Raw genomic sequence first — 14,183 nt, forward strand, 5'->3', positions numbered from 1 at the left:
AAAGTTTGTCGCTATCAGATCTAGTTTGCTGTGAAAGCAAAATCATGTAAAAACTGGAGTCAGTGGCCAGGACAGAAGCCCAAAAACAGAGCCAACGTCTCGCTCAAACTCCAGCAAATCCGTCAAACCATTAACCCCTAGTTTGTGCAAAGCAACCTCCTGTGGTAATCTCTGCATCCATATAGCCGCTGAATTAGGAGAAAATTCAATTGATTTCATAGCAGACACAGAATCAATGACATCAATAAGTAAGCCAAAATTTGTTAATACAAACTCCGTAACACCTACTGTAACAAATCTTAGAACAGCCAGTGGAGATTCACTTAAAATTTTTGGCAGAATGTCGTTATCAATTTCGATTCGCTCTTTGCGAAGAATAATTCCTTTCACATTCTTTATAGCAGACGTCAAGGACAATATTCTTCCTGGGTGAATTCAAAATTACAGCTAATTGTGATAATCTCACCTTAACTGACAACATAACAGGTCTTTCTACGAGACAATCTTTGACACCAGTTGAAGACAGTCATTTGTCAGTCCAAGTTGTTAACAATGATTCTCGTCATTTCAAAATGCTAGACTAGGAGCAATTATGGCAAAACGTTAATTTTGATGTCGAAGCAAAACATAAAACAGTCCACAAAATTGAAACAACCGGAAACCAAGACAGTTGACTCCAGAAATTGACGCCAGTTGACTCTTTGATTAAATGCAACGGCTTGGTATAAAACCGCCATCTAAGAGTCCTTATTCAACACATTTGCATATGATTCCGAAGAAAGAAATTGGCGATTGGAGACCCTGCGGTGACTATCGATCCTTAAATCACATAACTGTCAGAGATAGTTATCCAATGCCTCAACTTTCAATGGTTGAACTTAATGGCAGAAAAATTTTCAGAAAACTTGACTTGGTCAAATCATATCATCAGATGCCGATTCACTCAGATGACATAGAAACAACAGCCGTAACTGAACCTTTTGGTTTATTTGATTTTATCAGAATGCCATTCGGTCTGAAGAATGCAAGAAAAACATTTCAACGATTCACCAAGTTGTTCTGAACATATCAGATGTGTTTCTGTACTCAGACGACGTATTGGTAGCGTCCTCTGATATTGAGTCGCATCTTGAAACACTTGATCACTAGTTAACGAGATTAAATGAAAATGGCTTGCGTGTAAACCTGACTAAATGCAAATGGCTTAAGGAAACTAATGATTTCTTAGGATTTGAAACTTCCTCTGACGGCATTCAACCACTTGCATCAAAGGTTGAAAGTTTGATTGGTTTAGGAGAACCCAAGAATTACAAAGAACTCCGAAGAATAATGGGCAGGTTTTCTTATTACAGGAAGCATATTTTGCAATATGCAAAAAATTAGTGAGCTTTAAAGCGTCTTCTTAATTCAAGTCAGCCAACACATCCATGGAACCCACATTTGATGAGCTTCCCCAGCATTCAGAATCACTTAGCGCACTTAAGGAAGGCTTGAGCAAATCAGTACTTCTTCACCATTCATCACAAAACACCACCTTGTCATTAACAACTGATGCTACAGAAACAGCTAATGGTGCAGCTCTTCATGTGGTATCAAGTTCGGACAAAACCCGACCACTAGCATTTTTCTCTACACAAATCTTGACAAAGAATTGCTTTCAATTTAAGCTGCAACCGTTAAACTTTGTTATGTCATAGAAGGCAGAAAAACTGGTTTTTACGGACCACAAACCTATAGCTTGCACTTTTCTTCGAATAAGCGCATCTAATAACCATAGTCCTCAACAACCCAGGCAGCTTTATTTTATGGCTAACTATATAGATGAAATTCACCATTTGTCTGGGTCGGAAAATATTGTTGCTAATTGTTTCTCACGTCCTTCAGTTGATACTTATGAACAATCTCAAAAAGTATCCGGCGTCTATATCAACATTTTTTATTTACCAGAATTAGCGAAAGACAAATGATTTTCGTACTTACATGATAAATGAATATTTGGACGGAGATGAAGAGGTTACTATTGGCACTGAGAAACTTCTCTGTGATAAATCTGTTGTTCTGAGACTTATTTTACCTCCGAATTCTCAGTTTCCTATTGTCAGCCAGTTCCATGACTTATGTCATCCTGATTGGAAAGTTACGAAAAAGATGATTCTAGCAAGATTTACATAGCCAAAAGCTGGTCAAAATATCAAATTGTGGTGCAAAGAATGTCTTCAGTGCCAGCAGAACAAAAATTCAGGACACAAAACCTAAGACATGCCAGATTAACAACGGCATTCCCAGATTCAGTCAAATACATCTAAAAATTGTGGGATCACTTTCAGCAGTTCCAGGTTCTCGTCATACAGTAACTTTTACCGACAGAATGGCAAAATGGGTTGAAGCACAATCTGTCTCATCAACTACAGCTGATGCTATAAGTGATGACCTTCTAAATTCGTGGTTTTCTAGTTTTGGCGTGCATTTATACATAACCATAGACAGAGGTTCTCAATTCGAAAGTGAACATTTCGAATGCTTAGCAAGACTATTGGTTTCTGTAGGCTAAGAACACCTGCTTATCATCCTCAATCAAACAGTCAGATATAAAGATTTCATAGAAGAGTCTTCAAAATCGGCTAAAAGTGATTGGCTCAGAGCCTTGCCTATTGTACTCTTTGAAATTAGAATTAAACCAGACAAAAATGGAATTTCTGCATTATCAGCTACCAGTGGTCTTGATGATCTAATCCCGAATTCCACATTCAACGATTAATTAGAAGAGTTGTCTTGAGTATATTCGCCAGCTACAGTCATCTAGACTGTTTAGTTTTCACCTCAAAAACAAAATCAAGTTCTAAAGACAATATTTTTATTCCGAAAGTACTCTCTCAATGTTCTTATGTCTGGCTGCGTGTAGACCGTGTAAAACAGCCATTAGAGGCTCCTTATTCTGGTCCACACGAAGAAGTCTCTTTCAATCAGGAGTTGAAAACAACTCAAATAAAAGTGAAATGTTTGGACCAAACAGTTAGTATACAAAGGCTAAAACCGTGCAAATTGCCTTTAGCCGCGAAAAAGAGCCATCAGCCGAACAATAATGCAAAAGAAAGCCCAACTAGGAGCAATGGTGAGAAAAAATTAAATTTTCAAGGGCACTATTGTCTTTGTAATGAGCTATATAATCGAGCAATGCTCAAATGTAACAAAAAATGCCTCATCAAATGGTTTCATTTAGATTGTGTCGGCTTAAAAGCACATCCAAAAGGCTCATGGTTCTGCTCAATGTGCAAAAGCACTCTCAAGGTCAAGCATGTGCGTATTGAATCTGAGAAACTGGTCAGTAATTGAAAGAGAAGAAATAAAGCTAATATGCTGTTGAATACCATGGAACCCACATTTGATGAGCTTCCCCAGCATTCAGAATCACTTAGCGCACTTGTCATTAAAAAACACCACCTTGTCATTAACAACTGATGCTACAGAAACAGCTAATGGTGCAGCTCTTCATGTGGTATCAAGTTCGGACAAAACCCGACCACTAGCATTTTTCTCTAGACAAATCTTGACAAAGAATTGCTTTCAATTTAAGCTGCAACCGTTAAACTTTGTTATGTCATAGAAGGCAGAAAAACTGGTTTTTACGGACCACAAACCTATAGCTTGCACTTTTCTTCGAATAAGCGCATCTAATAACCATAGTCCTCAACAAGCCAGGCAGCTTTATTTTATGGCTAACTATATAGATGAAATTCACCATTTGTCTGGGTCGGAAAATATTGTTGCTAATTGTTTCTCACGTCCTTCAGTTGATACTTATGAACAATCTCAAAAAGTATCCGGCGTCTATATCAACATTTTTTATTTACCAGAATTAGCGAAAGACAAATGATTTTCGTACTTACATGATGAATGAATATTTGGACGGAGATGAAGAGGTTACTATTGGCAATGAGAAACTTCTCTGTGATAAATCTGTTGTTCTGAGTCTATTGTCAGTTTCCTATTGTCAGCCAGTTCCATGACTTATGTCATCCTGATTGGGAAGTTACGAAAAAGATGATTCTAGCAAGATTTACATAGCCAAAAGCTGGTCAAAATATCAAATTGTGGTGCAAAGAATGTCTTCAGTGCCAGCAGAACAAAAATTCAGGACACACAAAACCTAAGACATGCCAGATTAACAACGGCATTCCCAGATTCAGTCAAATACATCTAAAAATTGTGGGATCACTTTCAGCAGTTCCAGGTTCTCGTCATATAGTAACTTTTACCAACAGAATGGCAAAATGGGTTGAAGCACAATCTGTCTCATCAACTACAGCTGATGCTATAAGTGATGACCTTCTAAATTCGTGGTTTTCTAGTTTTGGCGTGCATTTATACATAACCATAGACAGAGGTTCTCAATTCGAAAGTGAACATTTCGAATGCTTAGCAAAACTATTGGTTTCTGTAGGCTAAGAACACCTGCTTATCATCCTCAATCAAACAGTCAGATATAAAGATTTCATAGAAGAGTCTTCAAAATCGGCTAAAAGTGATTGGCTCAGAGCCTTGCCTATTGTACTCTTTGGAATTAGAATTAAACCAGACAAAAATGGAATTTCTGCATTATCAGCTACCAGTGGTCTTGATGATCTAATCCCGAATTCCACATTCAACGATTAATTAAAAGAGTTGTCTTGAGTATATTCGCCAGCTACAGTCATCTAGACCGTTTAGTCTTCACCTCAAAAACAAAATCAAGTTCTAAAGACAATATTTTTATTCCGAAAGAACTCTCTCAATGTTCTTATGTCTGGCTGCGTGTAGACCGTGTAAAACAACCATTAGAGGCTCCTTATTCTGGTCCACACGAAGAAGTCTCTTTCAATCAGGAGTTGAAAACAACTCAAATAAAAGTGAAATGTTTGGACCAAACAGTTAGTATACAAAGGCTAAAACCGTGCAAATTGCCTTTAGCCGCGAAAAAGAGCCATCAGCCGAACAATAATGCAAAAGAAAGCCCAACTAGGAGCAATGGTGAGAAAAAATTAAATTTTCAAGGGCACTTTTGTCTTTGTAATGAGCTATATAATCGAGCAATGCTCAAATGTAACAAAAAATGCCTCATCAAATGGTTTCATTTAGATTGTGTCGGCTTAAAAGCACATCCAAAAGGCTCATGGTTCTGCTCAATGTGCAAAAGCACTCTCAAGGTCAAGCATGTGCGTATTGAATCTGAGAAACTGGTCAGTAATTGAACAATTTGCCTTTATGTTGACATAATTGCAGCTTTTGCAGATTGATTGCAACATTGTTATTCTCCCGGATTATTTTTCTTCGGTTATTTATTTTTATTTTGTCCCCAGGACTCCCCTTCAAATTGTCAGTAAAAAAAGCTGTTTTCATTTACAAACACAAGCAATCTTAAAGGCAAGCATCGTACGGAAAAGTAGAAAATTTTCCCAGATTTTGTCCATTTTAGCACATAATTTCTCCTCTTTTACAACAGAAACTTGGCCTAATTTAGCATTCTTTACTCATTTGTGACCATTAATTGGCATTAAAAGAGTTTGTTTGTTATATTTGTTTAATTACTTTCCATTTTCCTTTATTTTTCATTAGTTTTGATAAACTTGGTTATTTTAGGTTATTTCAGCTTTTTTACTTTTGGGCAACGTGGACAAATTAATGAGCAACGTGGACAACCTATAGGACGATATGGGTTTTATTTTGGTGGATATTCTAAGATATTCCCGGTATTTTTGCAGTGTTTTGTGTCTTCGACACTAGGGAGGGGGAGATATGTAGGATACAGTAGCATTTAGAGGTCATGGTATCAAGTATAGTCATGTAACAAAAGTCATATCTTTCAAAATGAAATGAGAAATGTACAAGTCATGATTTTTATGTAACCACGTTTTTGCTTCATAAGCTTTTTTGATTGTCTTCATTACAGTTGATTTCTCTATGCTTCCATTACAGTAAAAAGTATATGCCTATTGTTTTTAGCAATCGCCGAGCGTTTGGCTTGGGTAGTATCCTTCTGGGTTTTAGGGTTGTTCAGTTAGTGGAGTGGGGTAGGATTGGGAGGAGGATGGACAGAAGCGTTGGGGGGAGAGGAGTGGGGTGACATTAAAAGGGGTCAAACTATCAGGATAAAAACCACATTACCACATTCAAACCATAATTATGTCTCCCTAAAACAGTTTGTGACGCCCCCCCCCCCCCCTGAACAGATTCAAAGAATATGTTGCATGACATCATACTCAATATCTAAATAGCCCTTTGTGCAAACAAAACATAGTCAAATTGACTAATACCGAAGAAACTGTAATATTTTGGATGTGGTAATTGAGTTTTAGTGAATTTTGGGGGTGCAAAATTTTAAGATTTAGATGAAGTGTCTCCCCCTGCATGACATTGTCTCCTCAGAACAGTGTCGGTGAATCGCATACTTAGAGACTAGGAAGGCCTCAGAGAGCTTAGGCTTCTTAGGCTCTAAGAGAGCCCCTCGACCACTTAATGCCCTCCGAGCGCTACTTGTATATCCCATTTTTGAGGACAAAAAATCGGTCAAGCAAAAAATTGCATTAGAAAAGACCACAGGACTAATTAAATTGCTACAAATTTCCTTGAGAGCAATTAAACATTTTCCTTGAGAGCAATTAAACATTTTCCTTGAGAGCAATTAAACATTAAGTCTTAATCGGTTAACCCTGTTGTTCTTGACTTGACTCTAACTAATTTCATGCAACTCGTTGCGTAACTCATTGAGAGTTTAATTTAAAATTCATGCAATTGAACAAATGAACGAGGGAAGTGTGCAAACCAAAAACAAACTATGACGCGGATTTGAAAAAAGTGTCACGCGGATTTGAAAAAAGATTTGAGTACCCGACATCATTTGAAAGTTTTTATTGCTTATAAAACTTTCATCAAAAATTGATTTCAAAGCTCAGGCTGAAGAGGGTAACGACAGATGTTGTCTGCATATGCTATCAAAAAAGTTATCAAATAAAAATTTTATTGTTCGCACAAATTCTAGTGACAATCGATTAGAGCGCTTACCCTCAACGTAAAACAGAGAAAACAAAAACGCTAACCAATTTCGAGTTTACTCAATTCTTATTTAAAAGAAAATATCACATGCATGCGATAGCTTTGTTGACAAACTCTTATGAGACGGTCTAAATTAACAAGTTGCCTCCGGCGAAAATATTTCCATTGATCTTTGATTGAGTGTGTGTGGTTTAATCAGTGTGATTTATTAATTTCTCGATTGGACTACATAGATGTCATTTAAAGTGGGCAAATTGTCAGAAAACAGAGGCGATAGCTTCGTTGCCTGTGGTGGTAGGACATAAGAAACAAAGGAAAAGTTTTTCGATGTTCTTAACATTGAAACATACACGACAGATTGCCGGAAAATAGCCGCCGTTGATTCCCATAACTCTATTGGGATTGAAAGAAAAGAAAATATCAACAAAAATTGATTTTTGTATAAAAACATTTTTAAGTGCGATCTATTTTGATGTCATTTGGTAATTGAACATACTCCTGTCTGTCAGTGAGAGGCTACAGGGTCTAGTATCAATACCAATAAGCATTATAGATAGTACCTAAAACGTATGAGAACAAAGTTCAAGTACTGGGCATCTAAAAATGGGATTTATGGATTTATCCCGTTTCTATTTCTGGCTTTGATTTTTGTTAATACTGACTCTCTTCAATTTGAATTGCTTTGCTGAGCAGCTGCTGTTTAAAAGGACTTTGAGCAGAATGACAGAAGAGTGAAACTAGCCTAGAGAATTCAAAAGGATTTCACGCAAAATGTCGAAAAAGCGGCAAACTGGGTAAAGCGAAAAAAAAGTTCGACGAAGTAAAAAACATAGCAGGACAAGTCCTGGAATACAATTCAAAGAAATGAATGAAAAACTTAGAAGTACTTTCCCTGACCAGCAGATCAATTGAACAATGCTAGCCAAAACACAAACTAAAACATAACCGACTAACGTCGGGCGAATTGCTCTCAAACGACCGGCGAGCGGTTGGCTTCGTCAACAGCTAGCCACGGTTTAGTGACCTCAGGGCGCTATCTCTTTATCCCATTTCTGAAGACGAAAGTCAAATGGGTTAGACGAAAAGTTCAAAACCATTTTCTGTCTCGAAAGTTCTGTCAAGTAACTCATCTCTGAGACTTGAAAAGTTTCGTTGGCCAGTAATGGTCGTTGAACTCAAGAAAAGGACAAAAAATATCGAAATTTTTTTCAAATTTTAAGAAAATCTTGCTTGAATACAAAACATTAAAATCTTGAGAGTCATTTCATTGTCTCAAGAGACTATCCGGTATCCCCGTTTCAAGCCTGAAATAGTTTCACAGGCTCATAAAGATCCATAGACTTGGAACATAAAAAATTTCCAAAAATTTGAAAAGCTTAAATTTTGTCCAAAAATTACTAAAACTGGAGTATTAAAAAAACGTTGATCACCATCCCATTAAATATAAAAACTATGCAGCAGCTTTTTATCAAACCTTGGAGGACGTCCCATGGCCGAGAAAAATTCAAAAACATGAAAAACTGCAAATATTTTAAAAGCTTAAATTCGTGATATTAAAATCTTGAAGAACATTCCATAACTTACATCTATAAACTATGCTGTAACCTATTATCCAACCCTAAAGGAAGTTCCGTGGCTCTTGAGAATAGAAAAACCTAAAAATGACAAAAAGTTTAAAAACTTCAAAAAAATTGCAAGTTTTAAAAAAAAAATTGATAAAACTTGTGATATTAAAAAGTTGAAATTTAAACCATGACCAAATAAAAATTTTCAGTAACTTGTTATCAAACTCTAACAGAGGCTTGTTGACCCTTGAGGCTCAAAAACTCTGAATAAAGACTATAAATGTCAAAAAATTGGAAAAAAAGATCAAAAACATGCTTAAATTCGTGATGTTTAAATCTTGCAAGACTTTCCATTTAATCTGGAAATTATTCAGTAACTCATTTTCAAACCCTAGAGGAGGTTTCTTGGACCTTAAGGCTGAAAAAATTTAGAAAACAAAAAAATTTCAAAAAAAATTAAAAAAGCAAGTTTTATCAAAAAATTGCTAAAATTTGTGACATTAAGAAGTTGAAGAACTATTCCAGGGCCTTTAAAAATTGTTCAGAAACTTATTATCAAACTCGATAGGATGTTTTCTAGCCCCTGGGTTTGGAAAGAACTGCATAAAGGGAAAAATAGGTCCAAAAATATGGAAAAAATTGCAAGTTTTGTAAAAAAAAAATTGTCAAAATTAGTGATGTTAAAATGTTGAAACAATTCCATTACCACTAGAAACAATGCAGTAACCTATCATCGATCCCTAGAGGACGTTCCCTGACACCTAGGGCTGATAAAAAACAAATGTCAAAAATTTTCAAAATTGAAAAAAATTGCAAAATCGTATAAATTTGCGTTTTTGGCAAGCGGTTGTTCGTCAGTACCTAGCCATGGGAGGGCGGGGGGCGTGCACCGGGGGCTGATTGGGGTGGGGGGCAACACTGGGGTGGGGGGGTGGGGGCAATAGGGGGGTCAACATTGGGGGTGTCTTCAACCTCTAAGAACCGCCCTTCACACCATAAGTATAAGTATAAGTCTCCAAAACAGTTTGAGCTGAAACAGAGCTAAAAGGCTCTAAGAGCACTTAATGCCCGCTGGGCGCTACCTGTTTATCCCGTTTTTGAGGACGAAAAGTCAAAAGCGTAAGACGAAAAATCGGTCAAGCGAAAAATCGCATAAAAAAAGGCCGACAGGACTATAATTGCTACAAACTTCGTTTGAGAGCAATTAATCATCTGAAAAAATTGAGAAACAAACAATCAAACAAACTAAACAAAAATCTACTCATTGCTAAAGCTCTTGAAGCTTCTACCCCTTAGGCAAAATTCCATACCTTTAAATATACCAATTTCAAAAATATGTTCAAGAACAATTTTTGTTTTTGAAATTGGTCCTTTATTATATCAGCATGACGTGAAAAAAAATCATTGGCCCTTGAAGATCGATTAACTCAAAAATGACCTAACATTTTTTTTAAATAGAATCAATCAAATTTTAATGAAATGTTTCTTAAAATCGTGATAATAATATCTTCAATCTTTTCTGTGTCTCTAAAGGCTATCCATAGACCCAATTCCGAGTCTTAAAAAATTCATTGGCTCAAAGATCGATAGGCAATAATTTTTAGAAAAAGTCTCAAATTTCAAAAAAAAAGAACTTCGTTCTATTAAAATGTTTAAAACCGTTCAATTGCCCCCTAGCAACTATTTAATAACATACTATCAAACCCTGGATGAGGTCACCTGGCTACTGAGGCAAAAAAAAGCTTAAAAAACTTAAATTTGAAAGGTTAAATTGTTGAAAACAAATCCATTGAAACTAACCACCATGCAGAAACGTTTTCATCAGACCGTGGAATAGGTTTTCTTGCACTTGAGAATGGACAAATATCGAAAATTGACAAAAACTGTTGTGAACCTTGAAAAATTTGCAGGTTTTATAAAAAAAAGCTGAAATTCGAAGACATTAAAATGTTAAAACCAATCCATTATTACTATAAACTAAGCAGTGCTCTATTATCAAACCTCAAAGGAGATTTCCTGGCCCATGAAGCTGGAAAAGTTCAAAAATGACATAAATTTTCAAAAAAAAAACTTGAAAAAAATCGCAAAAATTAGTATCATTTTGTAGTACCAAAACATATAGCTCATAAAATGGTCATAACAAGTAATTTTGTCTCACAAAAGGCATTCATCAACTTTCAAAAACTTCAACCTAAGAAAAATCAAGTAAAAAACCTCAAAAAAATTGTAAAAAAAACATGAAAAATTGCACCATTTTAAGCCCAAAACCTATTAACCTTATATTAAGGCTATCCCACAAGCTGCACCAATCTAAGCACTTGAAGGACTACTGAAGCCCACTTTGGGCCTCTAATGAAACTTAATGCCCGCTGGGCTTTACCTGTTTATCCCGTTTTGAAAGATCAAAGTCATCGAAAAATGTGTGATAGCCGGCCGAGATTAGGGCGGCTATTAAAAAGGTTTTAAACTACTTTAAACCAAAGAGTTATTTGTGAAAGCTGCCCTCAATTAACTTTCAATTGATGAGAGATATCTTCACTCGACTTTCTCTCCGAAATATAAAGCAAGAGGCATAGTCTACAAGAAAGAAAAGCCATTTTGAGAGATGAGGTAAAACCACATTAGGTGTAAATCACACGGAGACATATCATAGAAGTAGCTATCACCTTGCTGTTGTTTTCCACTTCCATTGATTTCCTTAGCTTTCGGGTGAGAACGATAAAACGATAGAATACCGATACTCACCTTGGGTTCGTCTCAGGCAAAATTAGATCAATCATAGCCCTGTCTTGCGTGGTTTTTATTATGATTACATGATAAAATATGATAGATTAAAGCTAATACTTCTCAGTGTCATCTGGTTCGGCGTGACCAAAATCACAACTCCGATTTGACTTCAAAAATCATGAAAATGCGTGAACAGATCTTAAAAAAAGACAGCGTCCCAATACAATTCAAATTCTTTGAATTCTAAAAAAAATTAGGAGCGCTATAATAGCCGGCTGCGAAGCTGAGGCGGCTATTAAAAAGTAAAAGGAAAAGTCATTTTTGTTCATTTTCTCAGCACCCAACTCCTTAGATTTCCATGAAGAGACTCAAAATTTCACCCCTCAACATACCTTTGAAGAATTCTTCAGTTTTGAAGCCTTTTGGAGGTTGTACTTTGCCACTCTCTCCAGACAGAATACTCGTATAGACATCATCCAGAGCAACTCTTCCATACTTATTGTCAATATTAAAACAACTCAGATCCTGATGTTCAGTAGCTCGTCTGTCGCCGTGAGTAAGCGCCCCAAGACACTCCAAGCGTTTGGCCACAACGGATGCGAATCTTCGCTCTCCAGCTAACGACGAGATAACCAAAAGGTACTCCGGGGCGTGCACTTGGTTCGAGCGGTGTGTTCGACCGAATTGCTGGACCGCCCTATCAGCCGACCAAGGCAGCTCCATTGTGATGTGTATGCGACGTAACTGGTTTTTGGCTCGACGGTCTGCTTGTAGCGATATTCCTGAGCTGGCTGCTTCACTGATTATTGCAACCCTCTGAAATATAAAAATGCCAATCAAAATGTAAGCATAGATGATAAGTGGTTCAACGTTTCTAAACTTCTTTTGAAATCCACTCATTTCATAAGCAAACACAAGAGCATATAAAACGATTTAGCTACTTTCCCAGGAGTGTAACCATAGATTATAGTTAAATTTATAAAGTTTCATGTTATGGTTTATGTTTGTATCTATGTTGGATAAGAAATTCTTATTTAACAACTATCCTATGGTTAAAAATGCGTTCATCTGACCTAGACGCTACCTGTATTAACTACATCAACCAAATGAACACATTTGTCTCAATACATCTAAAATAGCCTCTAGACACTAATCTTTCAGCAGCAGTACTAACAAGGCGGCTCGGTAATGTGCAATGGCACATAAGGTTCCGACCCCGCCCATCCACAATTTTGTGGATGGGCGACCAAATGAGGAACAGATAGAAAAACCCAAAAATTATTTTTTGCGAATCCCAAAAAAGCCCAAGTCTTTTTCAAAAAATTCCGTATGAACGATAAGATAACCTCCAAAACAAATAACTCAGTGGAGTAAAAATTGATGCATTAGATTGCTGTAATATGTCAATATTAAGAGAGCGAGTCAAAACGAACAGCAAAATCAAACAACAACAACAACAAACATTAATTATATCAAAAAATTTATGTCCCTCTTAAAAACTAAATTTAATAACAAAGTCAACATACCGTCAGATAAACCTGAAACTAAACAAAAATAACTTAAAAATCACCACAAAACATATGCGACCAGTCCATAGAAAGGTTGGGTAATAATTATACAAAAAAGAACAAAAACAGAAAAGTAAAAAAAATTAACTTTTTTTTTGAAACAATTAACTTCAAAGTAATAAATACCATTAGGAATAAATTAATATTACCACAAATTTGCGATTACCACTGCTTCTATAGAAGGGCATTAGGACCTGACCTTATTCATTTTTTAGAGCGGCTAAAAAGAACAACAAAGAACAAACAAAATTTAAATTGAAACTTGCCAGAAAACGCTGTCAAAACCGTCAAGCCAAATTTTGGCACTCAAAATATATTTGATTGCGCCTTCTTCAAACAGTTATAATGTAGTACGTGGCCATTCATTAGTAAGACTAGGTAACAAGTAGACAAAAAAGCGGAGTGCTAAAGTATGTAATACTTTTAATTTTTTTTTCGAAACAAAATTACATTCAATGTCATGAAAGGCATTAATTACAAAAAGAACTATTTAAATATCGTCGTTTTTTCATGAAAAAGAAACCCTCGAGACCTGTAATTATCCAGAATATTTCTTGCATCTACAAAAAGAACGTCAAATATGACAAAAATCAAATTAATTTAATTTTTTTTTGTGAAAAAGAAAAGCGGTGTCGAAGCCAGTAAGGTCATAACAAAATCTTTAAAAAAAAGATTTTTGGACACTAATCCCTTTTATTCCCTTGACACCCATAATGTCATATTTGACCTGTAATCAACTAACGAGATTAGGTAACAAAAAGAAACATAAAAAGAACAAAATTGCGAAGTTAAAAAATTATTTTTTAATTTTGGAAAACGATGGGTTTGAAAGTCATAAAAGCCATCAGCTATCTGCTAATATCAGAATATCGGTTTTTCTATTCTTCCATGAAAAGCCAATGAAAGCTATCACTAAACAGGAAATTTCATACGACCGAAACGACAAAGTATAAATGACAGTTAAGACAAAATTAAAAAATTCAATTGATTTCTTCAAGAAAGAGGCGTCGAGGCCATTAAAACGATGAATTATCTTTCAAGATTTTAATATGTTCAATTGTGTTTTAATTTGAATGCTAATAAGGTGACATGAGAACTGTCAATAATGTGATAATGTGACAAAATTAGAAAACATGAAAAACTGGCAAATATCAAAACAAACAAAAATCTAAAATCTTGTAGTATCAAAGCCAGAAAACAATAATTTCAGGCTTAAAACTGCAACCGAGAATAAATGTTAACTCAGTAGAAAGAAGAAGCAGTCTTTTTTTGCTGACACTAAGCTGGAAGTTGA

General features: G+C 35.8%; 1 protein-coding gene across 1 annotated transcript in view; it reads right to left on the reverse strand.

Annotated features, from left to right (window-relative positions):
• Positions 1–14,183, reverse strand: part of LOC142344493 (protein strawberry notch homolog 1-like) — a 99,892-nt gene that overhangs the window by 14,121 nt on the left and 71,588 nt on the right. Inside the window, exon 20 of the mRNA XM_075396165.1 lies at positions 11,714–12,137. Within this exon, the coding sequence (XP_075252280.1) occupies positions 11,714–12,137 (424 nt within the window). The remainder of the gene's footprint in view (positions 1–11,713; positions 12,138–14,183) is intronic.

Source organism: Convolutriloba macropyga, chromosome 8 (genome assembly GCF_964194025.1).
Source record: "Convolutriloba macropyga chromosome 8, txConMacr16.3, whole genome shotgun sequence".
Classification (NCBI taxonomy): domain Eukaryota; kingdom Metazoa; phylum Xenacoelomorpha; order Acoela; family Convolutidae; genus Convolutriloba; species Convolutriloba macropyga.